General features: G+C 37.8%; 1 protein-coding gene across 2 annotated transcripts in view; it reads right to left on the bottom strand.

Annotated features, from left to right (window-relative positions):
* YES1 (YES proto-oncogene 1, Src family tyrosine kinase) overlaps positions 1-27,575 on the bottom strand; it is a 76,469-nt gene that overhangs the window by 7,459 nt on the left and 41,435 nt on the right. For both annotated transcript variants that reach the window (XM_081322994.1, XM_081322995.1), the window contains 8 exons: positions 16,738-16,837; positions 14,726-14,824; positions 9,420-9,523; positions 9,167-9,316; positions 8,897-9,052; positions 8,387-8,566; positions 4,435-4,511; positions 380-533 (listed from right to left, as the gene is read on the bottom strand). In XM_081322994.1, the coding sequence (XP_081179120.1) occupies positions 380-533; positions 4,435-4,511; positions 8,387-8,566; positions 8,897-9,052; positions 9,167-9,316; positions 9,420-9,523; positions 14,726-14,824; positions 16,738-16,837 (1,020 nt within the window). The remainder of the gene's footprint in view (positions 1-379; positions 534-4,434; positions 4,512-8,386; positions 8,567-8,896; positions 9,053-9,166; positions 9,317-9,419; positions 9,524-14,725; positions 14,825-16,737; positions 16,838-27,575) is intronic.

The raw sequence follows: 27,575 nt of genomic DNA, 5'->3' as shown, positions 1-27,575 counted from the left end.
CGGATGGCCCCCGACTTTCGCTCCTTCCGGCGCGATCTAAAAACTTATTTATTTGAGCAATCTGACCTGGTCTGATGGGTTAGGGTTGGGGTTTTAATATGTTTTAATTAATTACTGTTTTAAACTTGGGCATAATATTTAATTGTTTTTTAACTTTTGTATTTTGTTTTTATATTTATTGCCCTGTACACCACCCTGAGTCCTTCGGGAGAAGGGCGGTATAAAATATAATAAATAAATAAATAAATAAATAAATAAATAAATAAACAAACAAACAAACAAACTAACTAACTTGAACTGATCAAGAATTCATATATTATACATATTAATAAATCAATATTTACCATATTAGACAGTACATAAAGAATATTGTAAATACCTTGTCTAGCAGTGTACTCATTGTCTTCTATTAATCTTGCTAATCCAAAATCAGCAATTTTGCACACCAGATTATCCCCTACAAGAATATTAGCTGCTCGAAGATCTCTATGAATGTAATTCATTCTTTCAATGTACGCCATGCCATCAGCAATCTTATAAAAAAAATGTATCCTATTAACAAAGCAGTATTCAATCAATGAAATACTTAACACAAATCATGAAAATGATTCACTGGGTACATGTTACAAATGCAATAGCAGATTTACAATGTTTAGATTCCATAATATGTAGCAATATTATTTTTCAACAGAATTAAATAATCTTAAATTTAAAAAGTCTATATTCTTTTTGTACTCTGAGTATTACATACGTACATTGTACTTGTGCAAAGCAATTTTCTAGAACAGGGGTGTCAAACTCAATTTCATTGAGGGCCGCATCAGCATTGCGGTTGCCCTCAGGGGGCCGGGTGGGTATGGCCAGGGTGGGCGTGGCCTACTGGGTGAGCGTGGCCAGCTCTACATCGTTCACATCAAGGGTGCCTATGGGGGCTCGGGCAGGAGTGGGACAGATCTGAGGGTCTCTGGCAGAAGGAGGGTCTCTGGGCCAGGGCCAAGGCAGTGGGGGCCGTTCCCTCACTGTTTCCAGGATGGCTTCGCGGGCCACATGAAACCACTTCGCGGGCCAGATCTGGTCCCTGGGCCTTGTGTTTGACATGTCTGTTCTAGAACATTCTCTAGCTGACTTTTTTGGGTGGAAGCTCATGCTTAAAGTGTCTGTTATTGCCCAGAATTCTTTTTATGGCTATCACTTTCTTTGGCCACTTTCTTTGGCATTTATGTAGATGTTATTCGTATGCTTCAGCTTCAGTGTTTGTGTGTGTTGCATTACTGGCTTCCATCTCAGAATATGAAACTTATTTATTTACATTTCTTCTTTAGAGATTGGGGGATTGCAACATATTCTTCCAGATGCCACTTCAATCTGAAATGAATATTCATTGAATGAGGACTAACTGCAGTAATTATTTAAAGAGTTGTTGAGCCTTCTGCCCGAATCGCAGAGAGCTCAATTCTACTTGGCCAATTCTTTTTAAAGTGACCTCACACACCACTTCAACCTAACCTAAATCTTTGTGTCTTTAAGGGTAAAATCTTCCCTTTGTCTGATGCAAATAGTGTGGTATATATGGGTGAGCCTTGGTTCAATCAAGTTGGAGGTTATTTGCATTCAATCAAGTGGAAGAATTCATGGATCTTGCCATGTTTCTTTCCTATTATTGACAAGTCAAAGTTGAATATTGTATTTCATTTATTTGATTTTGAAACAGCCGAATTCCTCAGCAACTCTGGGCAGTTTGTAATTAAAAGGAATAAAATAAGAAATATATAGGTAGTCTTTGTTTAACAACTGCCTCATTTAGAGACTTTTGTAGTTATGAAAGTGATGGTAAAAGCAACTTTATGATCATTCTTCACATTTATAACCTTCACAGGTCTATAAACACAAAGGATCTACTGTTGCATTCCAGCCTAGCCCTGAGAAACTCCCATGAGTGCATTCTACCCTAGCACTGGTATATTTCAAATCACATTTTTATAATTCATCCCCCTAAAGATGAATTATTGTAGCAGATATGCTCAGCTATATTTGGACTGCAGCACAGGATTTCAAATTGTGATCCTGTTTCTTTGACTGAATTTTTCATGGTTTAGGAATGATCGTTTTATGAATATTCAAAACTGCTAATATACAGTACAGTATATTACATTGCAGTAATTCTCAAAAGCATCCTGTTTCTCTCTCAGATGCATTCTTTTTCCAAACTGGACAGGCATCCTATTGTAAGTGTATCCTGTGATACCTCTGCTAACAAGGGTAATTATGAAGCTTTGTTGGGACAGGATCGTCTCCACAGACCTATTGCATTTAGCTAACAGCAAGTTTCAACACAATCTCTTGGTCAAGAATCTCCTACAGTGTTCTCATGTGGAGGCCAGATGCACCATCCAAGATTCCAAATGCTATGACTGATGATTTGGAAAAATCAGCCAGTTACAGATGATTACCTCTGTACAAATGATACCTTTCTTTGGAAACAATCCGCTATACCTTTTTTACAGGGCAGAGTGGGCTGTCTGAATTACCTAGAAGCTGAATCGTGTCAGTCCCTGTGTTTTGCTCTGTGGAATTAATTTCACAATTTCTTTGTTCTTAAAAAAAACTTTCATATTCACTAAAAATTATTTGGTTGTTATCAGTCTTTCACAGACATGATGGTGGATTTTTCGCATTCTATACTTTTTTTGATCCTCAAATTATAGGTCAGGTTGTCATCTCTATCTTCTGATATCACCCCAATGGAGAAACTATTTGCTACTGTCTCAACTTGTCTCCACCATTCAACTCTTTAACTATCACTTCATTCCATAGGTTACCCTTTAAAGTAACATTTTGAAGAGTTGTTACATTTGCAAAATATGCCACTATTCTTAAGAAGCAAACTACTTGCTTCTAAAGAATTGCCTCATTGTACATTGTGTAGCTAAGAACAAAGTTACTTTGTGCCCTAATTCTACCTTCCTTCTGAAAATATTTTCTAACGTCTTTGTGAGAACATTGGGTTTTTTCAGCTTTCTTCCCTTATCCTATTGAAATAACTATTTAGATATGAAAAGGAGTTTTGTCTTTTACCTTGACAGCATGAAATCATTTCATTTAAATTCAAACTTCCTTCATTTGCTGCCTAACAAAAGTTTTCCCACTACTGAAATGATTTTGTTTGACAAACTACAACATCTGCCTGTGCCATCTGTTGTTTGTGGGCAATTCCCCCAGGGCAGTTACTGCAATGTCTGAATCACATATTTAGGACTTCAATTAAGTCAATACCATCTGCATTTGTGAAGCCTAGATTACAGCAGATACCAGTTTCGAACCTGCCATTATTTCCCTCATTTTGATGTGATCACTGATATGACAGCTTTTCTCCCATATATTGCGCTCATAGTAGGTTCTGACATGTTTAGAAGTAAATAGCATGAAATGAATGAGATTATTATATTATCATAATAAGGAATATGTAGAAACTATGTTATTTTCCCCAAAGAGAGAATTTTTAGGCCATTGCACTGTGCACACAAGACACAAAACTTTGAATGTTGATTTCATTATAAATAGGATTTGCATCCGACACATAGTAGACACTGGAATTCTTTCAAATTGGCGTTATTAGGTTTGCAGTAGAGACATTCATTGAAAACCTACATTCTTGAATGCTTTCTGCTCATGCCACTACTTATAAGTGTTTCTGAAAAAGGCCCAACAGATATAGTCCATAAAACCCCCACAAATGATAACAAAAGATTGCTTACATGTCACCTGTCATGTGACACCACCCTCTGCAGGGATTTTTCTTTCTTTCTTTCTTTGAGCATATTAACAGTCTGAGAGGTTCGGTGGGCAAATACTTTAGAAAAGGCTTTTCCAAGGTGTAGCTCCCTTGGGGAGGTGCAGACAAAGTCCAGGAGAGGTGTGAAGAACTTTTTAGTTATATTGTTGGAATAAATTATCCTTTCCCAAAGTTTCATTGTATATTTTCATTTGTATTCATGTTGGTGTTTGGATTTTTAGGGAAGTTGTATATGTTAAACTTATATTAAGGGGGAGGTGCAGGGCTTTTTTTTCTCATAGAACGCTCAGAACGGAGTTCCGGCACCTTTTTTGGATGGAACCTTGTAGGGTAGGCAAGGCGGGTTGTATGACATGTGTGAGTTCCGGCACCTTTTTCTTTTACAAAAAAAGCACTGGGGAGGTGTAATGGCAAAAACTTAAGAAATTCCAGCTTTAGAGAATCTTCTCACCAAAAAAACTGAACTAGAGAATGTTCCAGAATGCCGTACTATGTAGGCACAAACCTATGCAGATGGCCACCTGAAGATCTATAGTTATTATCAGACTGTTGACAGAATGGGCAACTACTTTAGTCTATTATTCAATGGCTGTAATATTGGAATGTTTTACTAATCAAAAAATATATATTTTAATAAGTACCTGGGCAGCCATATCCACCAGCTGGGGAAGCTTTAAATATTTCCCTTCTCCTTCCTTAAGAAAATCTAGTAAGCTTCCTACAGAAAGATACAAAAACAGCAGTTTCCTTTAATTCAATTATAGTAATGGTATCACAATTTTAGTTACATTTCAGTGTCAAACTCTATATATACTTCAGGCATAGATAAAAATAAAATTCTATTAATATCAATATAAAGCTAACCGATTATGCAATACATATGTTATTATGTAGTATTTTGGAATGAGTAGTAATTTTGCGCATGCATAAAATAAAACATATTTAACCAAATCCTTTCGATATATCATAGTTTTAACAGACATTTGCAACAATTTAAATGTTAATGGCTGTATATGTGAGGCCCCCTCATCCCCCAAAAGCAGATATGCAGTTTTGTGAGCCAGGAGTTTGTTATAATTTGTATGGTTTATTTGTTTTTATTTATTGATTTATACCACACATTTATTTATTCAGAAGTGTCCTATGCAAATAAATATGAATTCAATATTGTATTTATTTTCTATGTCATGGGCAGAAGTCAAGTAATGTTACTTCAGGACATATAAAACAGTACCTGGATTAGTGATAAGCATCTATTCAGGGCTTGGGGGGGATATTAAGATTTCTCTGAATGTGTAAGCAGTCTTCACAATATGGCTGCCATAGGAGTATCGCCTATTCACATTAAGTCTGCAGTGGAAGGAATTAGTCAGTGACAAAAAACTGATGAGAATAGTCTCTGTTTCACTTTCTCACTGCCAGGATACTGTTTTCAGCCCCAGTTTTGTTTTTATTTCTGGCAGCAGGTACACATTGTTTTATTGTATTAAGAATACTTTGGGGCCTATATAAAGCTCAGAAGCATCCTTGTAAACAAAGATGACACTAGAGACTGATTTTGCTGTATTCTAGCTTCTCACATAATTATTTCAATTAAATGACTCTTCAGGAAGCCTGTCTTATCCAGTTAGAAGATGTTGCTGCTTTACTTCTGGGTCCCCCCCCAAAAAAATCATGTAACACTATAATGGGTCAGAATTTCGAAAGAATAAGCAAATGCAAAAGATTTCTGGATTTACTAAAATATATGTCTACCGATTTCCTGAAACTGCAAAAAATGGCAATAATACTTTGTTATCTGTCGTATATGTAAGAGCAGTTAATGCACTGGAGTTAAGAACTGGAGAAAAGACAGACCAATGGTATTTTTTATCACAGTTAATATCAAAATAGGCAAGCTTTTGGTGCCCAGAAGCTTCACTTAACATTTTTTAGAAAATAGCAATAGCAAAAGCACTTAGACTTATATACCGCTTCACAGTGCCCTCTCTAACAGGTCTAGGATTGGAAAAGTTAGAATGACGAAGAACTAGGTAATGTCATGTCAACTAGATTGATTTTCCTGGATTTGGAGAAGAACAAATATTATGGAATCTATTTTGAAGGTTACACTATGGTTTTACATATTTGCTGTTTCAAAGTATCAGGAAATTGTGCCTCTAATTTGTTAACTGAATGGGTATAGGAATTATATAAAAGGGCTCTGCAACCATATGTACCATACCAAGTTATAAACCATAGTTTGCAAACCACAATGATTGTGAACTTAAAACAAAATGACTTGGTATGATGTACGTTCCTAGCCAGAATTTCATACACTCAAATACAATAAACCTGACTTTTTATAATTCAAATGTAAAAAGTTCCATAAAGATAAACAATATTGGATATGCTTGCATCAACAAAACATAAACTACAACATTGCTTGAAATAGTGCAGGTTGCCCTTGACTTACGGCCTGAATTGAGTAAAAAAAAATTATTGTTAAATGAGACATGTGTTAACTGAGTTTTGCTCTAGTTTACAATCTTTCTTGCCACAGGTGTTAAGTGAATAACTATAGTGGTTAAGTTAGTGTCATGGTTGTTAAGCGAATCTTGGCTTCCCCACTGATTTTGCTTCTTAGAAGGTCACAAAAGGGTATCACATGACTCTGGGACACTGCAGCTGTCATAAACACGATCAGTTGCCAAGTGTCTGAATTTTGATAATGTGACTGTGGGGATGCTGTAACCATCATTAAGTGTGAAAAATGGTCACAAGGCACTTTTTTCAGTGCTGTTATAGATTTGAACAGTCACTAAACAAACGGTTGTAAATCGAGGATTACCTGTGTTTTTAGTCTTTCATACGTTAAGTCCCATCAATTAATCTGTCAGACCCTAGGTCTTACCATGGCAAAAACACACCTCTTTTTCATTTATATATCAACAGACATTCATTTCTTACAGCTCTTGTTTAGGATAAATTTTGAAGAGGTGGTAAATAAAATTCCAATGAGTTCCTCTTGGTGTCATCTTCTAGGCAACTTCTGAATTATATCTGTGCTATCTGTAACACTGGTTGAGAACCAATGACTCACAGAAACATTGAGCTTTTGTGGTTTCTTTCCTCTTCTCTTTTGTTTACCACAAAAGATGACTAAAAGCATTTGCTTTCATTTTCACGTAATGAAATTGTGGTTTAATATACAATTGAGAACTATAAGCAATATTAACTACCGGTATATTGAACTTTGTTCAAACAAGTTATAATGCAGCAATTGCTTAAGTAATGCTTCATAACATCTATAGTTTCTTACCTGGACAATACAAACTCCAGGTAGTTGAAAACAAAAGCAAACATTTCCAGTTTCCCATTGTGACTGCTGCAGTGCTCAGAATACAGTATAGTGCTACATTTGCTCATGGGCATAATAATTTAGGTATCTGATCTGAGACACTTTAAAAAAGCATCAGTTTCCTTTATGGGACAGAAGAAATAATCTTACGTATGGCTGTTTCCACAAACAGCTCCTTTTTTACAGAAGCAAAATCCTTTTCCACAGAGCTATATCCTTTTATTCATATAAGAAATTCTACAATCCCAAACAAAACATTCTGATCTTCATAAGAAGTACTGGGAAATAATATTCTTATACGACTCTTAATATGAGAATAATACTAAGAAAAAATAAAAATAAGCAAATATTTTTATTTCACATAATTTAAATATTAATTCATGTAACTATCTGATTCTTGCAAATATTAATGCCTTTTATATACACCTGGCAAATGTTTCCTGAATATGTTTCCTGCTGACTGCCAGCAACGTTATTAAGAAAAAAATAATATGAAATGATAGTTTTGTCTTTTTTAAAAGGGGGCAAATTTATTTATTTACTTATTTAATTAAAAAAAACCCTGATTGCCACCCATCTTAGAACCATAATTCTGGGTGTCTCACAACAATTAGATAAAACCAATATTATACAAAAATGAAACAACCCCACCCCCAATAAAAACGAAAGAAAGAAACCTGGTGCCATAACTAAACTTCCTTGATGCAGCCCACAACACTGTTGTCTAACTCTAACTTACCTGTTTCAGTGGGAAAGAACCAAAATGCCTCCTTAAGTAACACCAGCTGCCTGCAATTAGTGCAGGTTCGAGTCCCACCAGGCTCAAGGTTGACTCAGCCTTCCATCCTTCCGAGGTAGGTAAAATGAGGACCCAGATTGTTGGGGGCAATAAGCTGACTTTGTAATAATGCCGCTTGGGGGGGGGGCGAAAGCCCTAATAAGCAGGCATATACATAGAATGAAGGCTATTGCTAAGCACATTTGATTTGTGCTTAGATTGTAAGCCGCCCTGAGTCTTCGGAGAAGGGCGGGATATAAATGGGATTAAAATAAAAATAAAAAAAATATATAAATGGAATTAAAATAAAATAAAAATAAATAAAATAAAATCTGCAGTGAAAGTCCTGGCAGACACTTCTAGGAATCTATCATGATAAAATACTTTTCTGTCTATTCTGCCCTAATAATTCCATAGTAAATTCATACAATACTCTTGCTTTCCTATTTGATTTCAATATAGAGGTAAAATGTACCTTTTGTCATGAATTCAGTGACAATGTAGATAGGCTCCTCAGACACCACAGCATAAAGTGGAACAAGTTTATCATGCCTTAATTTCTTCATGATCTGAGCTTCTTGTAAGAAAGCTTCTGGCATCATTGTACCAGGTTTTAGAGTTTTGATTGCAACTTTTGTTGTTCCGTTCCATGTACCTATGTAATAAACGCATTATACTATCAGTTACAATACAAAGACTTTCAGTGTAATATAAATATTGCAGCTGGGTCAGGTATGTTTAAAATAACCAATTTTTAAAAATGTTGAACAATTTTCCAGCGCCTTTAGTCTATGAAATAAGTCTGGAAAGTCCAGTATTGTCTATAATGATTTAAAGTGATTCTCTAAGTATTATAAAGATGTTTTCCATTTCAGTAATCTAAGATCCTTTTTTAAAATTTGGAGTTAGTAAGGTCTGGAACTAACCTATTATGCACATAACCCTTAGATTTAATGATATATGGTTCTCCTCATATAACACTTACCCATCCAAACTTCACCAAAGCATCCTTGGCCCAACTTAACTTCTAGCCGCAAGGATTCTCTAGGGATTTCCCAGGCGTCCTTTGCTAAACCCTGTGTCTGAGGTTTCACAGTTGGACACACAGTTGTTAATTTATGACACAGGCCATCAGCATGATCTAGCAATCAGAGAAATATTTCTTATGCAGTCATGTATGCAGTCATATATTTCAGAAATATATTGATCAGGCTATGATTTACATCTAGAATCAGCTGTAGCATTTAGAACCTACCTGTGTAGTGTTTGACCAGCTTTTGTAAAGATTCAAATTGTGCTCTTGTTGTTATATAATATCCACCATTGTCAAGTTTTCTAATTTTGTAGTGTTTCACATTATCACCTCTAATCTCATCCCAGTCACGTATAGAAAGGGAATAAGCACCTAGCAAAAACAATTTAATATTTGCTTCTGTAAACACACTTATAAACAACTATAAATTCATTATAATTTTATTTTATTCAGTTCTAAAGTTAAAGACAGATACCTTTTGTAGTTTCACTCTCTCGGACTAAAAAGATACCACGCTGATTCCCAGGATTTAAAAGTAATCTTTCTGCATCTTTCCTGCCCATTTTACCAAAATACCATCTAAAAAGTTCAAAGAGAAATATGTTCAAGAAAATATTTAGTTGTAATATTAGATTAACATAGCAATGGAACAATATTACATTACAAAGATGAGACTGCAGAATATTCATTATAACAGGGTCTTTCCATATAATTTCATCTCTGTACTTTTAAAATAGATTAGAAATCAAAGTTGTTTTGTCCTTGACATTATTCTTAAATAAGTGTGGGAACACCTGGCACTGAAAACAACTCTTTTGGAGGTGGATAATCCTTGATTCTTATCAAAATAGCCTCCATGGAAGATTTAGCTGCAAACAATAACGAAATGGATGAATATATCCCACCACTTGACTATAAACTGATACTGGACACGATTTGGGCAATGACAGAACAAATCAAAGCCAAACTGCAAGAAAAATCTGACAACTCAAAACCACCAAATCAAATTCTGACTTTAAATGAGGAAAAGATAACCCAAAACCAAATAGAAGAAGTGGAAACTAACACTAAAATAGGAGATTTCAAAGAACAACAAAAGCAACCTACAGAAAACCTTAAAGTACAAACTTTAATGGCAACTACAAAACTTACAACTCAAAAAGCAACAGCACTTGAAGAAAGCAATACTAAGAGTGAAGACACTAAAGGCCTTCAAATACACCATATTGAGAATTCAACTAATCAAATGACAACCACAACAACAGCTACTACTTTCTACCTAACCCAGATAGAATTGGAAGAACAAAAAGACTTGACTGATCTAATGACAACTATATTACATCAATCATCAAAAACTGAACTATCAAAGCAAAACTACAATGGCTACAAAGGGGACATTTTCCTTGCAAAATTGACATTTGGATACGTTCCCTGGATTCAAATAAGGGCTATAGGAAGAAAGGAAGATACATTTGAGAATTTAAAGATGCCAAGAGGGAAGCCTGATTGGCACAAAAGGAAGGCAAGAATTAGATTTAAAAAACTGAACTTGTTTCTTTTTTGGGATTCCTAAAGATACAGTATAAAAATATCTTTCAATGGATTAAGGGGAATCTCTAAAAAATATAACTGATTCTACATTTAGCTTTTAGATTTGTAAGGGAAAACAAAAGTAAGCTCTTAGAATATAATTCTGAACTATATTATAGAATTTGGAATGATATATCAAAAGACAGTATTTTAACAATTGATGTACGGTTAAGATGACTTATAGAATATATTAGTTGTTACTTTTGAACTATATTATAGAATCTAGAATTTTATATATAAAAGATAGTATTTTAATAATTGTTGAACAGTTAAGATAAAAATATACTTCTAATAATTGGTGATTTGTTAAGATGAAAACTAGACTTTAATGGTAAAACATAAGAATGTTTTGTAACGAACAATGTAAGTTTTGTAGATAAGAGAATTATTCTTTATTGAAATAGGGAATTGTGGGTTACCCAAAAATTAAGCTTTCTTTTGTATACTATAGGCTATTCTAGAATATTCTATTGCAATTAGATAAAACTTAAAAACAGGAAATTGATATGTATTAGTGAAAATATATTGAAAATTTTGTTAATTGACTAGGTTACAACTAGAAGTGTATTAACTTGACTATTTTGATTATGTGATAACTAAGGGAATCAGAGAGGGAATCCCTGTTGATGTAACCTGAACTATTTACAACTTGTTATTTGTTATTTTGACTACACAACCACCATATTGCTTCACAAATACATGTATATGTAAATATTAAAAATTCAATAAAACTTGTATAAAAAAAGAAATCAAAGTTGTTTTTAAATGTGATATGATCACAAATACATAAGCCAAGATATGATCTAGAACAGACATGTCAAACACAAGGCCCGGGGGCCAGATGCGGCCCGTGAAGTGGTTTCATCTGGCCTGCGAAACCATCCTGGAAACAGTAAGGGAACGGTCCCCGCTGTCTTGGCCCCAGCCCAGGCTGGCCAGGAGCCAATGTACAAGTTCGTGGTGGTCATCTATGCTGAAATACATTCAGTCTTAGCTCCACAAGGCCATCTGGAAACAGTGAGGGAACGGCCCCTGCCGCATTGGCACTGCCCCCGGGCGCACGGTGGGGAGGTTATCACCCTTTGTGAAGAATGAAAAAATGCACTATTGTCTGGAAGTGGCCAGCACATGGCCCTGCCTACTTCGGGCAGGCTAGGGGTTGGGCAGCATTGTGCTTCTCTTCAGATTCATGCCACCCGGCTCAGCCTCTTGGCACTGTGAGTAGAGCACCCCGCTACCTGCCAAAACCAGGCAGGCTAGGGGCTGGGCAGCATTGCGCAGGTAACATCAACTCTCACGCTGGTCATGGCATCCCCTCCCATAGAGCCCACCAAGCCGGATATGTGAAGTAGGCGAGGGCCATGTGCTGGCCATTTCCAGGCAATGGTGCATTTCTTCATTCCTCACGAAGGATGACACTTCCCCAGCTGTGTTTCTTGCTTGCTTTTCTCCCTCCCTCATCTCAAATATTTTCCCACCACTCTGTTCTTTGGAAGGAAGGAAGGAAGGAAGGAAGGAGAGGGAAGGTCTGAGGGAAGTCCTACCTTAGTCCTGCCCTGCTGCCCTTTCACCATCCCCTTGCCCCCTCCTCCTGGCCTATGCTAGGGGGTCTCCCTATTGCTAAGGAAGCTTTGGATACAAAGCCAGGTCTCCTCACATGGAGAGGGAATGGGCCTCCCTCTTGATTTTGCCCTCGTACCCATCATGAGCAACCTGGCTAAGGAGAGCAAGCACAGCAGCAGCAGCCTTGAGAAGGAGGTAAATGGAGCTGGGCACCCCCTTGGGGAAGTGGGGCTGGGCTTAGTGCCGTGGGTGCTTGAGGGCTGGGCTAGGCATTTGACCTCCGTGCCACCATCCAGTTCCCCCCCCATGGCCTGAGAGGAACAGTGAGGCTCCTCCGGTGGACCATGCCTTGGCACTTCCCTGGTCCCATCTCCTTCTGCCAGAGACCCTCAGATCTGTCCCACTCCTGCCCAAGCCCCCATAGGCACCCTTGACATAAATGATGTAGAGCTGGCCACGCCCACCCAGTAGGCCATGCCCACCCTGCCCACACCCAGCCAGCCCCCTGAGGGCAACCGCAATGCTGATGTGGCCCTCAATGAAATTGAGTTTGACACCCCTGATCTAGAACTTTTATTCCAAAAAAACCCCCACAAAAAAACAAGACCACGTTTCATTCCTTCCATTCAAGATTCAGTAACAAACTAATTTTAAATACATGGAGAGTTTCAAAATCAAATATTCCAGAATACTAGTTTAAACTTTTGAAGAAAAACAAGTCAGCTGGACTAAAGCAATTACCGGTACAGGTGAAACCAGAAAATATTGTTTGTCATTTTGTTGTTCCTGTATGCTTTCTGCTTTAAATGCGGTTTTGTTAATTTTTTAAAATTACCAAACATGTTAGGCATTGTGTCAGAGGGAGGTACTAAATCACTTTTCAGTGACAATAATGCCATATAAGCAAGCAATAAAAGAAAGCTGCATAGCCAAACCTGCTGAGTTACAAAGGAGATTTATCTGTCTATCTTTTTCCTGCCTTTATTATCTTTACAAATAATTCAAGGCAGCAAATATACCCAACATACCTTCCTCCTCCTATTTTCCCCACAACAACAACCCTGTGAGGTAGGTTGGGCTGAGAAAGAGTGATTATCCCAAGGTTGCCGAGCTAGCTTTCAACCCTGTGAGGTGGGTTGGGCTGAGAAAGAGTGATTATCCCAAGGTTGCCGAGCTAGCTTTCATGGCTAAGGAAGGACTTGAACTCATGGTCTTTTGCTTTGTAGATTGGTACCTTAACCACTAGACCAGAGGTCCCCAACCGTCAGTCCGTGGACTGTACTGGGCCGCAGCATGCCAGCAACCGGTCCGCACAAACAAGCAAAGCCCCATCCGTGGAATGCAGGCAGCACACAAAACCACACACTCTCCAGTCCGCAGAAAAAACTTTCTCCACAGAACCAGTCCCTGGTGCCCAAAAGGTTGGGGGACCTCTGCACTAGACCAAAGTGACTCTCTCCTCTCTCCTCTTCTCTCTCTGTTGTTGTTATATGGAACTATAAACAAATTTAAAACAGGCTTAAGTGTTAGTGGTTTTTTTTTCTTTCTTCTTCTGCAGAGAAAATAGAAGCGTGTCTCTCCCCCACTTTCTTTTGTTTCCTATTGTATTGGCTAATAATGCATTGGAGCTGAAGCTCTGAGGGATCCTAGGTGGGTGACATCTGGATTCCAAACATAACTATAACCATTATTCCCATGAGGACAATACTCCCACTTTAGGTTTTCCTGCATGCAAGGACAAGTGAGAAAGAAACTTGCAAAGTTTATCAGCAATTCTGGGTCAAGGGAACTTTAACAATATGCTCAGAAATTCCATGTATTTCTAAGCTCAGAAACTAGCCAGAAGATTTAAGGTGAGCTTGTTTCAATGTAAGGACTAACTAGCCAGTATGCTGATGTTCATAGATTATATTTACATCTTTGCAAAAAGTATACCAAGCTTTAGAGGTTGTCCATCTTATGCACACCATACACACACAATACAGATTTGGAATGTCTTTAACAGAAATCGGTTCCATCAGAATAGACTGTGAAGTCTCTATGATGAGGAGGTGAGACCTTGTCATCTGAAATGTGGATCTATATCTTTTTCTTGTTAAATAAGAATGACAAAGTTTATAACTATTTGTAGACCTATTATGTAAGGAGAGGAGAATTTATCAGGTTTAATTTTTTTCCAGCATTGCGCTAGCATGGATTTTTTTATATTTAATGTTGGATGTTGGTTCTTTTTTTCTTTTTTGTACACACTTTTTTGTTGTTATTGTCACTGTTGGATGTATGTTTTTTCCCCAATTTTTTTCTGTTTTGTATTTTATTCCCATTGATAAAACGTAACATATTTTTTTAAAAAAAGAAGAGATTGTGAAGTGTCAATAATTGTACCTGCATCAGCTCATAATAACACATGTGAAATTGAATCATTTATTCTAAAAATAATCTAAAAATACTTTTTAAGAAAGTCAGTCTCCTCTATATAAAACATATTTTAAGAGATTAATTTTAATTCATGCAAATGCTGTAAGCGAAGGCCTCTTGTATCTAATACGTCTTCTCAGTAATTAAATTCTACTGAACGCCACAGAATTATTACAGATAAAAATGATTAAGGACATTATAAAGTCTTACTCTTCTGCTTGTATGGAATCTGCAGGAGCCACATAATTGCTAGGAATGTAGCCACTCTTTCCTGTGGCAATAGATCTTGCTTCCCACCAATCTCCTTCCCTAGGGGGAAGGGAGGACAGGAAAAAATGTAATTAAAGTGAACAATAATAAAATCATTTTCAATTATGAAATACTGTGAACTGATACATCATCATCTTAGCTGTCTATTTACATCTACGAAATAACACACTAGCTAGATCTTAGTATAAATGATGTTTTTTTTCCTATATAGGGAAATACCATGCAGTAGGAAGAAACATTTGTTTTATCCTCTAATAAATATGTGATAAATAAAAAACAAAATAACACAGTTGGAAGGGATTTTGGAGATTGTCTAGTGTCCAATCCCTTGCTTAAATAGGAAGCCCTATACCATTTCAGACAAATGGTTGTTCAATCTCTTTTTAAAAATTCCAGTGTTAGAGCACCTACAACTTCTGGAGGCAAGTCGTTCCAATGATTAACTGTTCTAATTGTCAGGAGATTTCTCCTTAGTTTTAGGTAGGTTCTCTTCTTGATTAGTTTCCATCTGTTGCTTCTAGTTCTGCCTAAGAGTGCTTTGGAGAATAATTTACCTCCTCTTCTTTGTGGCAGTCCTTCAAATATTGGAACACTGCTATCATGTCACCTCTAGTCCTTCTTTTCACCAGGCTAGACATACCCAATTCCTGAAACTGCTCTTCATATGTTTTAGCCTCCAGTACCCTAATCATTTTTGTTGCTCTTCTCTGCACTCTTTCTAGAGTTTCATCATTTTTTTATACCACGGTGACCAAAATAAACAGGGATTTTAAAAAAATTCTCAAAACTTTTAATCTTCTTCAAATCTTACTATTGTCAATAAAAATGGACATTTTACAGAAGAATAACTGCAAAAATAACATTCTCTTAATGAGATGAAAAATGATCATATTCAGAGAATACAGTTTCATCTTTAATATACTGGAATCTCTGCTACTAAAATTTAAATGAATTGGTATTAATTAATTAAATCTACTTCTGAAAGTGCCTTATTGCAAATTGCCATATAAAAAGTACATTTATGGTTGCATGTATTTGGTTGCATGTCATTTGTTTAGTTTGAAGTTACAAGAGCACTGAAAAAGGGACTTACAACAGTTTTTCACACTCATGATCATTGCAACATCCCCATGGTCATGTGATCAAAATTTGGACATTTGACAACTGCCACGTATTTATGATGACATCCCGGGATCATGTGATCACCTTTTTGCAATCTTCTGGCAAGCAAAGTCAATGAGAAAGCCAGATTCACTTAACAGCTCTGTTATTAACTTAACAACTGCAGCAATTCACTTAACAATTGTGACAAGAAAGGTTATAAAATTGGGAAAAATTCACTTAACAGCTGTCAATTTTGGGGTTGATTGTGATAATAAGTCCAGATCAACCTGTATATACTTGTCTTAGAAATAAAAGATAAAAACATTATATTAAAAGCATATGGTATAATCCAATTTACCATTATAGTTTCTAGACTGATCTGTTCTGTAGAAAGATGACGACTTTGATAGAGATATGCAAACTCTTTTGCTAAAGCAACAAGAGTAAAACATTTTTAAAGACCAGAATGTCGAGACAGCAGCTCATATAGACATTTCTCTAATTCACTGAATTATAAGAAGATAGAACAGATACAACACAATAAAACTTGTAAGATTGATATCAGCCATATTAGGTATATGAGAGGGGAAAAAACAACTCCACTGAAAGGCTAAAACTATTTTATTTTATTGAGATTGGCTATAATCATAGAATCTTGCAAGTCCAATTTTGTTATATCTCTTCTTCTTCCTCCTCCTCCTCCTCCTCCTTATAGGGTCATTTTTCTTACTCTCTTATTCTCTCACGACTGAAGACTTTTCCCTATCAGCAATAATACTATTAACATAGGTAGAGGAATGTGAATGGCTAACAGTGTGTAATTAAGTCCATGTTAACTCAATACTTACGTATTATTGATTATCTGAAAGCGTTCCCCCTTCTTGAATGAAAGATCATCTCTAGTTCTTGCTTCATAATCGTACAAAGCCACAAAAACAGTAACTCCCCCTTAGGAAAACCCAAAAATATGGCATTAATATTTTTTCCTAGACAAAGGAAATACATACAAATCAGATTACACAAATACTATACAAAAGCATTTCACCAATTTTATTTTGAAGAAAATAGATATTCTTACTAAAAAGTGAGCAATGTTTATAGTTATAAAGTAAAAACATTGCCTGAACTCATTTATTGATTTCATAATGGCCTAAGTCTACAACCTCAGTTGAGGCAATCTATTCATTTGATTAAATACATTAATATTACTAAGAAAAACTTATTTAATATTTTCATGGTTAAAAGAATTTCAAACTACAAAAGTTGCTTTTCACGTTAAAGTTTTGAGACTGCCTTTCTCTGTATGTTTGTAGAAAACATATGAATAGGATACTGGGATATGTTCACATTCTTATCGTCAGTGCTTTTTTTGTAAAAGAAAAAGGTGCCGGAACTCACACATGTCATACAACCTGCCTTGCCTACCCTACAAGGTTCCATCCAAAAAAGGTGCCGGAACTCCGTTCTGAGCGTTCTATGACAAAAAAAGCCCTGCTTATCGTAGACCCTCCAAACTGCTATATGTTAACCAGAAAGATATACAGCAGTGTTTTTCAAATTTAGTAAAAAGGTTGGAAATCACTTTGAATTACTTTATAGGAAAGTCAAAGCAGCGAACATACATAATGATCTTTCTTCCTCTTAATCTCACAACAATCCTGTGAGGTGAGTTGGGCTGAGTGTGTGTAACTGGCCCAAAGTCACCCAGCCTAAAGCAGGACTAGAACTTAACATCTCTTGGTTTCTAGGCCAGCATGTTAACCACTCCACCACACTGGGTCCTAGCAACTAGATCTCGTGAAGAATTTGGCATATTTTAGACAACATTAGTACTATGAAAGATTCTCAATTCTTCCTCAGTAGCATGCCACCTGACTTGGGAGACCCATCTTCTGGCACTGTAATCAACAATCACTTTATCTTGCCCACCCTTCTGATTTACTTGGAAAAATAAAAGGAATAGTTTACTACTGCTTTCTCAATGCAATATGAATTGATGCTTTTGCTCTTGATACTAAAATGATCATCTACCTCAGGCATCTTCCTATACTGTATTGCTGCTGTCCAATATAGGTGCCTGTTTGCTTTAGCTGGGTTGCTGGGATGATCTTCATGCTGAGGATGACCTTGCTAGAATTTATGCTTGGTGTACAAGCATGGCATCCTTCATTCACCCCTCCCAGGAACTTCCCCATGCAGCAAAGCAGACCTGAGGGAGTGTACTTCCATTAATTGAAAGAGATGGAATAACTCATAGCATTTCCATCCCTAAGGACTGATGGAAAACCGGGTTCTGAATTATTAGAAATTCAACATACACTACAAACATTCCCATTTAGGAATCTTTTTGGCTGCACTTAAACCAAGACATTCATATGGAAAGAGTTAATTATCTAATTTGACTTTTCCTTAAAAGTATTTTTAGTGTTTGGGTTTGCAAAAAGCAAAACATTTCACCATATTTATTTTTTTCTAAACACTTACGTCGATTATAGATGATCATTTCTGTAAATGGACTTCTTATTACTGCTACCATAGCAAAATTCCAAACCAGCTAATGTAGGGTCCAAATATAATGTGTGAGAGTATGTGTGTGTGTTGTTTGGCGTGTGTGCGGAATAGTGGTGATGTTGGGAAGTTTGCCACAGAAAAGTTTTCGGAAGCTTTGCAGTTTAGTAAAAAGATTAATTAGAGGCTGATAGAGGTTTCTCAAATTATGAGGTAATTCCTTGAGCACAAATGCATATTAGGCTGTTACAAGAGATGTTCATAAATTCAAGTCTGAAGAGATCTAGAACACTGAGCTCCCTGCATTCTATTCCATGCTTGAGATTAGTTTACTGCATGCTGGCTTCATTATGACATAAATCATGATTATTAGGTACCAAAATGTTTCATTTTCAGATTTTTTCCTCAGTAACTAGCATGTTTAATCCATGCATATTTTTTTTTGTACAATCAGGCTGTGGCATAGCAGCAACCGGGCTGCGCAAACAAGTGAAGCCCCATCTGCTGGATACAAGCAAAACCACGCCACGCCCCCTCTGGTCCACGTAAAAATCTTACTCCACAGAACCGGTCCCTGGTGCTCAAAAGGTTGGGGGCCTCTGATCTAGAAATAATCAAGTCTATCAATATTTGTACATTTTTGGAAAAAAATGATTTCTTACACACATTTGTATAAAATAAATTAGCTGCAGACTAAATCAAAGAATGCAACTCAAAATAGGGAAATTTTAAGATTATTGTTAACATTTTTTAAATGACTTTCGATGATTTTAAGATGAAATAAATAAATTTCAGTTATCTATATTACTGAAAATTATGTTGTGTTACAAAATACAAGCATGACAAAATAAAATGATAAAATACACTAGGCTTTTATTTACAAATAAAAACCTGAGGTATTTTAAAGGTGTGAACACTTGTTTTTGACTTTTCCATTCAAACGTGTGGAACTTCTGTGAATAAAGTGTTTTGTAAAAAAACTGATTAAAAATGCAATACCTGCTGGATATAACAGCGAGTGATGGCAAAATCATCAGTCTTTCATCACAATACTTCTGTGCCAAAGGTATGTTGAAAAATTGCCTCAACATTACATATTTTATTCAATGCTATCCTTTAACTTTTGGGCTTGGAGAGCTGCAACATTTAGTAGAGCAGGGGTGTCAAACTGCCAGCCCACGGGCTGGTTTCATCATACTGAAGCTGCACCCACCCCATTGCTGGCAATGCAAAAAGAGTCGCAATATGTCACAACATGGCGAGTTTGACACCTGTGTAGTAGAGTGACCCATTCTTATGTCTTATGTATGAATATCATCCCCTGCTCAAGATAACAAGGTGGCTAACCAACCATCACTTTGAATCACATAGGACATCATTATTTATTTAGTGTATGGCTGGTTACACACAATATTAAAAACATTTCATATTTACAAGTTAAAACAGTTAAAACAATTTTTAAAAAGCAGTAATAAAACCTAAGAGGAAAACAGAAATAACATTTCAGAGTTTGATGTCGAGTTCGGAAATCCAGTCAGTAGCTACCATTGTTACACAGAGGAAGTCCTTAAAATCTCCTGGGTATTTTCTATTAGTGCATCCCCTCACTATATGTTGGATAGTCTGTCAGGGAGCCCTGCAATCACATTGCGCTGAAGATGTCTTTCCCCATTTATACAAAGAGTCGGCACACACCCCATGAGTCGTTCTAATTCTATTGTATATCACCCATATGTGTCGGGGTAAATTGAACCCTGGAGGTATATTATTAGGATTAGTATGCTCGAAAATATCTTGGGAGGTATAGCTATTCCATGCTTCCATCCACTTTTGTGTGGTGCTCTGATGTTCGTCCAGCAGCTTAAGCACTGTGAGGAGTGGTGGATTTCTTGACTTTAATCGGCATCTTAAGAGAACAGAGGTATAACCATGAATGGGTAGGGAGGAGTTTAGCAGGACCTTACTACACTCCCGAATGAGAGCTTCTTGTCGTCGTTAAGTGCGGGGGGGGGGTATATGGCTAAGAACTGATAGCCAGTGAATAGGTGTAGATTTTATGCACCCAGTAATTAATCATCATCTTTATTTATTGATTAGCCCTTGGGCCATATCAAATTGCCACGTTCCAAAAACAAAATATCACTAAAACTTGATAAAAACAATTCAAATAAAACTGGATAAAATACAATTTAAAATGAAACTGAAACAAAATACAATCGAAATAAAATCAGGATAGAATACAATGATTTAAGATACAGGCTAAATATGCTTAAAATTATATTACAATGTCACCCCTGCGTCTGTCCCAAACAGTCTTAAAACTACTTTTAAAATCACATTTTTAAATCAAGTGATCTTTCCTACAATCTACCACACTCTGCTGCACCAACTTTGTTCTTATTTCCGTCAACTTTACAGCATATTTGGCAATCCATTTCACCAACTGCAAATTAGAGCCTAACAGGCAATGATGCAAGAAGCGCTCTTTAGACAGAGGGGTACAAGTATAAAAGATCCTGCCCTACTGATGTTCCCTCAAATCTGAATACAGGGGGCAATCAAAAATTACATGGGACATGAACGTCCCCTGTCCCACATAAACAGATTCTTTCACTTACAGGAATCCCCCTATATCTGCCCCAAAGCATGTTTGTTTGAAGTTGGTCCAATCTCAATTTGGTAAAAAATCTTATGATGGGAGATAAAGGCAAGGTTAAATATTTTTCTATTTTAAAAATGTGTTTATTAGCCGATAACCAGGGGCAAACTTTTCCTACTGTCACCTGTGCATTGTCCGATTGTGCACTTATGTCTTTAAATCTCTGTGCAATCCAAAATCGAATCTGCCTATGATCATACTGCTGCCAATTTAACAGAATACCAAAGCTAAATACCCGCTTCAAAACTCTTGATAACCAATTATGTTTGTTACTCGAAACAATCTGATCCATTAGCGCTAGCTTAGGTAACCTCCCTTCCTCCATCTCAGATATTCTTAGCCAATAATAAACGGTCTTCAGCATGGCCCTAGTGCCGATCGCATGGACTCCCGTTTCTGCCCTTACTACGCATGCTGGGGTTCCAGGGGACACTGCCAAAATTCTCCTCAAGAACTTATTTTGAGGAATTTCCTGCCCAGGCAGCTTAACTGATCCCCATATTTCTGCCCCATAGGTAAGTATTGGTTCAATTTTCGCTTGAAAGACCTTTAGCACTGGGGTTAATGAAGATGGAGTTTTCTCTAAAATAAGTTTGTTTAATTGGGCCATCCGAGCCACGGCCTTCTGAGCTCCGGCTTTTACATGCTTATGCCATTTACCATTTGTCTGGAATACTAGCCCTAAATAGGTAAATGACTGAACTTGTTCTATTCTGCCATTTAAAACCCATCTCCTCATCTTTTGTTGCCTGATAATATCATTACCTTTGATTTCTCTATGTTAATTGTCAAACGATTTTTTATACAATATGCTGCCTACCTTCCTAGTGACCTTCGTAGCCCCAACTGTGAGGCCAACAGCAAAATTATATTATTGGCATATAACAAGCAATTTACCTGTCTTGTTCCTATACTAGGCCCATGAAGTGATAAGTCTTCCAGACATTTTGGAAAATTGTTTAAATATAAATTGAAAAGTGTTGGGACTAAAATGCAACCTTGTCTTATGCCCTTCTTAATTGGAATTGCATTTCCATTTATAACAATCTAATTAAATATAGCAGTTTCTTTTCTATTCCAATGGCCTCTAATTTATCCCATAGAATTGATCAATCAATTGTATCAAAGGCTGCCTTGTTGTTGTTAGTTGCGAAGTCGTATCCGACCCATCGCGACCCTATGGACAATGTTCCTCCAGGCTTTCCTGTCCTCTACCATCTTCTGGAGTCCATTTAAGCTCATGCCTACTGCTTCAGTAACTCCATCCAGCCATCTCATTCTCTGTCGTCCCTTTCTTCTCTTGCCCTCAATCTTTCCCAGCATTAGGCTCTTCTCCAGTGAGTCCTTCCTTCTCATTAGGTGGCCAAAGTATTTCAGTTTTAGCTTCAGGATCTGGCCTTCTAAAGAGCAGTCAGGGTTGATCTCCTCTAGGACTGACCGGTTTGATCGCCTTGCAGTCCAAGGGACTCGCAAGAGTCTTCTCCAGGACCAGAGTTCAAAGGCCTCAATTCTTTGGCGCTCAGCCTTTCGTATGGTCCAACTTTCACTGCCATACATTGCAACTGGGAAGACCATAGCCTTGACTATACGCACTTTTGTTGACAGGGTGATGTCTCTGCTTTTTAGTGTGCTGTCTAGATTTGCCATGGCTTTCCTCCCGAGGAGCAAGCGTCTTTTAATTTCTTGACTACAGTACCCATCTGCAGTGATCTTGGAGCCCAGGAAAATAAAATCTGTCACTACCTCCATTTCTTCCCCATCTATTTGCCAGGAATTGAGAGGGCCGGATGCCATGATCTTGGTTTTCTTAATGTTAAGTTTCAACCCAACTTTTGCACTCTCCTTCTTCACTCGCAACAAGAGACTCTTCAGTTCCTCTTCACTTTCTGCCATTAGAGTGGTATCATCTGCATATCTTAGGTTGTTGATATTTCTTCCAGCAATCTTAATTCCAACTTTTGATTCATCTAGCCCTGCCTTTCTCATGATGTGCTCTGCATATAAGTTAAATAGGCAAGGTGACAGTATACAGCCTTGCCGGACTCCTTTCCCAATTTTGAACCAATCAGTGGTTCCGTGTCCAGTTCTCACTGTTGCTTCTTGGCCCGCATATAGGTTTCTCAAGAGACAAATAAGATGGTCTGGTACTCCCATCTCTTTAAGGACTTGCCACAGTTTGTTATGATCCACACAATCAAAGGCTTTAGCATAGTCAATGAAGCAGAAGTAGATGTTTTTCTGGAACTCTCTAGCTTTCTCCATGATCCAGCGTATGTTGGCAATTTGATCTCTAGTTCCTTTGCCTCTTCGAAATCCTGCCTGTACTTCTGGTAGTTCTCGATCCACATACTGCTGGAGTCTAGCTTGTAGGATTTTAAGCATAACTTTACTAGCATGAGAAATGAGTGCAATGGTGCGATAGTTTGAACATTCTTTGGCACTGCCTTTCTTTGGAATTGGAATGTAAACTGATCTTTTCCAATCCTGTGGCCACTGTTGAGTTTTCCAAATTTGCTGGCAAATTGAGTGTAGCACTTTTACTGCATCGTCTTTTAAGATTTTGAATAGCTCAGCTGGAATACTGTCACCTCCACTAGCTTTGTTGTTGCTCAGCTTTTCTAAGGCCCACTTCACTTCACATTCTAGGATGTCTGGCTCAAGGTCAGTGACCACCTCATTGTGATTATCAGGGACGTTAAGCTCATTCTTGTATAGTTCTTCTGTGTAATTTTGCCATCTCTTCTTAATCTCTTCTGCCTCTGTTAGGTCCCTGCCATTTTGGTCCTTTATCATGCCCATTTTTGCATTGAACGTTCCCTTCATCTCTCCAATTTTCTTGAAAAGATCTCTGGTCCTCCCTATTCTATTGTTTTCTTCCATTTCTTTGCACTGTTCATTTAAGAAGGCATTCTTATCTCTTCTAGCTATTCTCTGGAATTCTGCATTCAATTGGGTGTATCTTTCTTTTTCTCCTTTGCCTTTCGCTTCCCTCCTTTCCTCAGCTATTTGCAAAGCTTCCTCAGACAGCCATTTTGCTTTTTTGCATTTCTTTTTCTTTGGGATGGTTTTGGTTGCTACCTCTTGTACAATGTTGCGAACCTCTGTCCATAGTTCTTCAGGCACTCTGTCTATCAGATCTAATTCCTTAAATCTATTTGTCACCTCTACTGTATATTCAACAGGGATATGATTTAATTCATACCTGACTGGCCTAGTGCTTTTCCCTACTTTCTTCAGTTTAAGCCTAAACTTTGCAACAAGAAGCTCATGGTCTGAGCCACAGTCAGCTCCTGGTCTTGTTTTTACTGACTGTATAGAGCTTCTCCATCTTTGGCTGCAGAGCATATAGTCAATCTGATTTCTGTGTTGACCGTCTGGTGATGTCCATGTGTAGAGCCGTCTCTTGGGTTGTTGAAGAAGAGTGTTTGCTATGACCATCGTATTCTCTTGACAAAATTCTATCAGCCTGTGCCCTGCTTCATTTTGTACTCCAAGGCCAAACTTGCCTGTTATTCCGGTTATCTTTTGGCTTCCTACTTTAGCATTCCAATCCCCCATGATGATAAGGACATCATTTTTTGGTGTTAGTTCTATAAGGTGCTGTAGGGCTTCATAGAACCGGTCAATTTCATCCTCTTCAGCACCGGTGGTTGGGGCATAGACTTGGACTACTGTGATATTGAATGGTTTGCCTTGGATTCGAACTGAGATCATTCTGTCATTTTGAGGATTGTATCCCAGTATTGCTTTTCCTACTCTTTTATTGACTATGAAGGCTACTCCATTTCTTCTGAGGTATTCTTGCCCGCAGTAGTATACCTGATGATCATCTGAATTAAATTCACCCATTCCTGTCCATTTTAGTTCGCTGATACCTAAGATGTCGATGTTCAGTCTTGTCATCTCTTGTTTGACCACGTCCAGCTTGCCTTGATTCATGGATCTTACATTCCAGGTTCCTATGGAGAAAAAATCTTTACAGCATCGGACTTTCCTTTCACCACCAGACACATCCACAGCTGAGCATCCTTTCGGCTTTGGCCCAGTCGCTTCATTCTTTCTGGCGCTACTAGTACTAGCCCTCTGCTCTTCCTCAGTAGCATATTGGACGCCTTCCGACCTGAGGGGCTCATCTTCCAGCGTCATATCGTTTTGCCTTTTGGTACTGTCCATAGGGTTTTCATGGCAAAGATACTGGAGTGGGTTGCCATTTCCTTCTCCAGTGGATCACGTTTTGTCAGAACTCTCTGCTATGACCTGTCCGTCTTGGGTGGCCCTGCACGGCATAGCTCATAGCTTCATTGAATTACGCAAGCCCCTTCGCCACGACAAGGCAGTAATCCATGAAGGCTGCCTTCAGGTCTATAAATGCCACGTACAATGGTTTTTTCCAAAACTTAAACTTTGTTATTAGATGGTCCAACACAAAACAGTTGTCCATTGTAGATCTTCCGCTCCTGAAGCCAGACTGTTCTTCAGCTAGAATGTTGTTTCTCTTTATCCAGTCTTCTAATTTATGAAGCAAATACTTAGCATAAATTTTTGCTGAAATATCAATTAGACTAATTAACCAGAAATTATCCGGATTGTCTCTAGAGCCTTTTTTATGTAATGGAACAATAATTGATGTATGCCAACTGGCAGGAATTTGCCCTGTTCTATTAATAAAAGTAAGGAGACCCGCCAGGACAGGTGCCTAAAAGGCTATGTTTTCTTTAAATAGCGATGCCGGGAGCACATCCTGTCCTGGAGCTTTGTTTGTCTTCAAGGAAGAAATTAAATGCCTCACCTCTGTGATTGACACTTCTGCCCACTGGGGTAAGGCTTCATATCCCTGTATCAAGCTCAGAGAGGATATCACTTCATCAGAGCTTTCTGCAACTGCTGGAGTGACCAAATGCCTCTCCCAACTTTCTGCAGTAATATTTGGGTCACTTATTGGTTTTCTATCTTTAATAATTTTTGAGACCCCCAACCAGAAGAGTGTGGGTGAGGCCAGCTTTGCCGCCTGTTCTAAGCCAGCCGATAAGTCGTCAATATAAGAAGCCTTTTTCCTCTTCAGTAGCTGTTTATATTTCTGCCTCATGATAATATACTTCTTCTGTAATTCCATATTCGGGCTCATTAAGTATCTCCTCAGTGATTTCCTAAGTTGTTTTTTCCCTTCCTTGCAGTCTTTATCAAACCATGTTGAGTAACTAGAATCAAACTGGCCCATTGACTTAGTAGTCATGAAAAAATGCTTCAATTTCTGACATATTTCCACAAAATATACTATAAGCTCTTGTTCACCCGTACTATTTGAACATATATGCGCTAGGGCTTCCATTCGTGATGAATTCATAAATTCTGTCACTGCTTTCCCATCAACCCTCTTCCATGTTAACCTTCTCTCCTGGGCTATATCCAAGTTGAAGCCTATTTGTTGAATTATTTGGTTCCTTTTCCTTAAATCAGAGGGGAGTGCCAGGGACATCTCAATCGAAAGATGATCACTTTCTGGCCTTGGTGACGTCAAGACCGAAGTAGCCCCTGCCACTAAACTGTGAGAAACACAGAAGTAATCAATAGAGCTACATGCCTTGGGACCAAAAAAGGTTATGGGGTACCTTCTAACCTCTGTGTACTGGCCTACTATTTGAAGGTTACAGTTGTATACCATTGTTAGAAATTTCCCCCCATCGTTATTCTTTTTCCTATCTTGGGAGTCCCATAATTGTTGGTTATGTAAATAACCATCTGGAATTGTACCATTTTCAACAAAAGGCTCCAATGAAGGACCCACACGGGCATTAAAGTCTCTTGCCAAAATTAAAGGTATTTTTATAATTTTTTTACGTATATCTAATATCTTTACTTCTAGTGCCTCCCACAGATCGCCCATTGCTGGATTGACATACACATTTATAAATACCATTGACTTCCCTCCATATGCCAAATGGATTGCTTGAAAAAATAAAGGGCTGGCACACGAGCATATCTCATTTCCCTTCCAACCTAATTCGGCTTTTACCAAAATGCACAACCCTCCTAAAGCTCTTCCTTTTATAGCTACCCTCTTTGCTGGCAGCTGCCAAATATTAAACCCAGAGAGCTCAATTGGGGCCTCATCACCACTAACCCAGGTCTCCTGCAAGGCAATTACATAATACCTGTTTAAAAATTTAATACAATCATCTGTACACCAACTCCCTCTCCATCCTGCCACATTCCATGAGAGGAAGTGATTGTTTCCTAGTCAGGCTTCTTGAATAATCTCTTCCACCCGTCCTCCCCAGTTTACGCTCACACACCCATTTAATTGCCTGAGCTCCATAGAAGACTGTTTAGGCATCATTTCTTTGCCTGTTGCTTTTAGGCTTGCAGATCCATAAGTTCTATTAATCTCTGCCTCCACAATAAATGATTTTACTTGAGGCTCTGCGCTTACGTCGTTTCTTGGTATCATTTTTGCCACTGAGGAGGAGTGGGAGATTCCTTCCTGGGTACCTTCCATCTCCGGTGTTCGTCCCACAGCAC

Source organism: Vipera berus (assembly GCF_964194415.1).
Source record: "Vipera berus genome assembly, chromosome: 3".
Classification (NCBI taxonomy): domain Eukaryota; kingdom Metazoa; phylum Chordata; class Lepidosauria; order Squamata; family Viperidae; genus Vipera; species Vipera berus.
The sequence above is the reverse complement of the archived record's forward strand: the minus strand, read 5'-3'. Positions and strand labels throughout refer to the sequence as shown.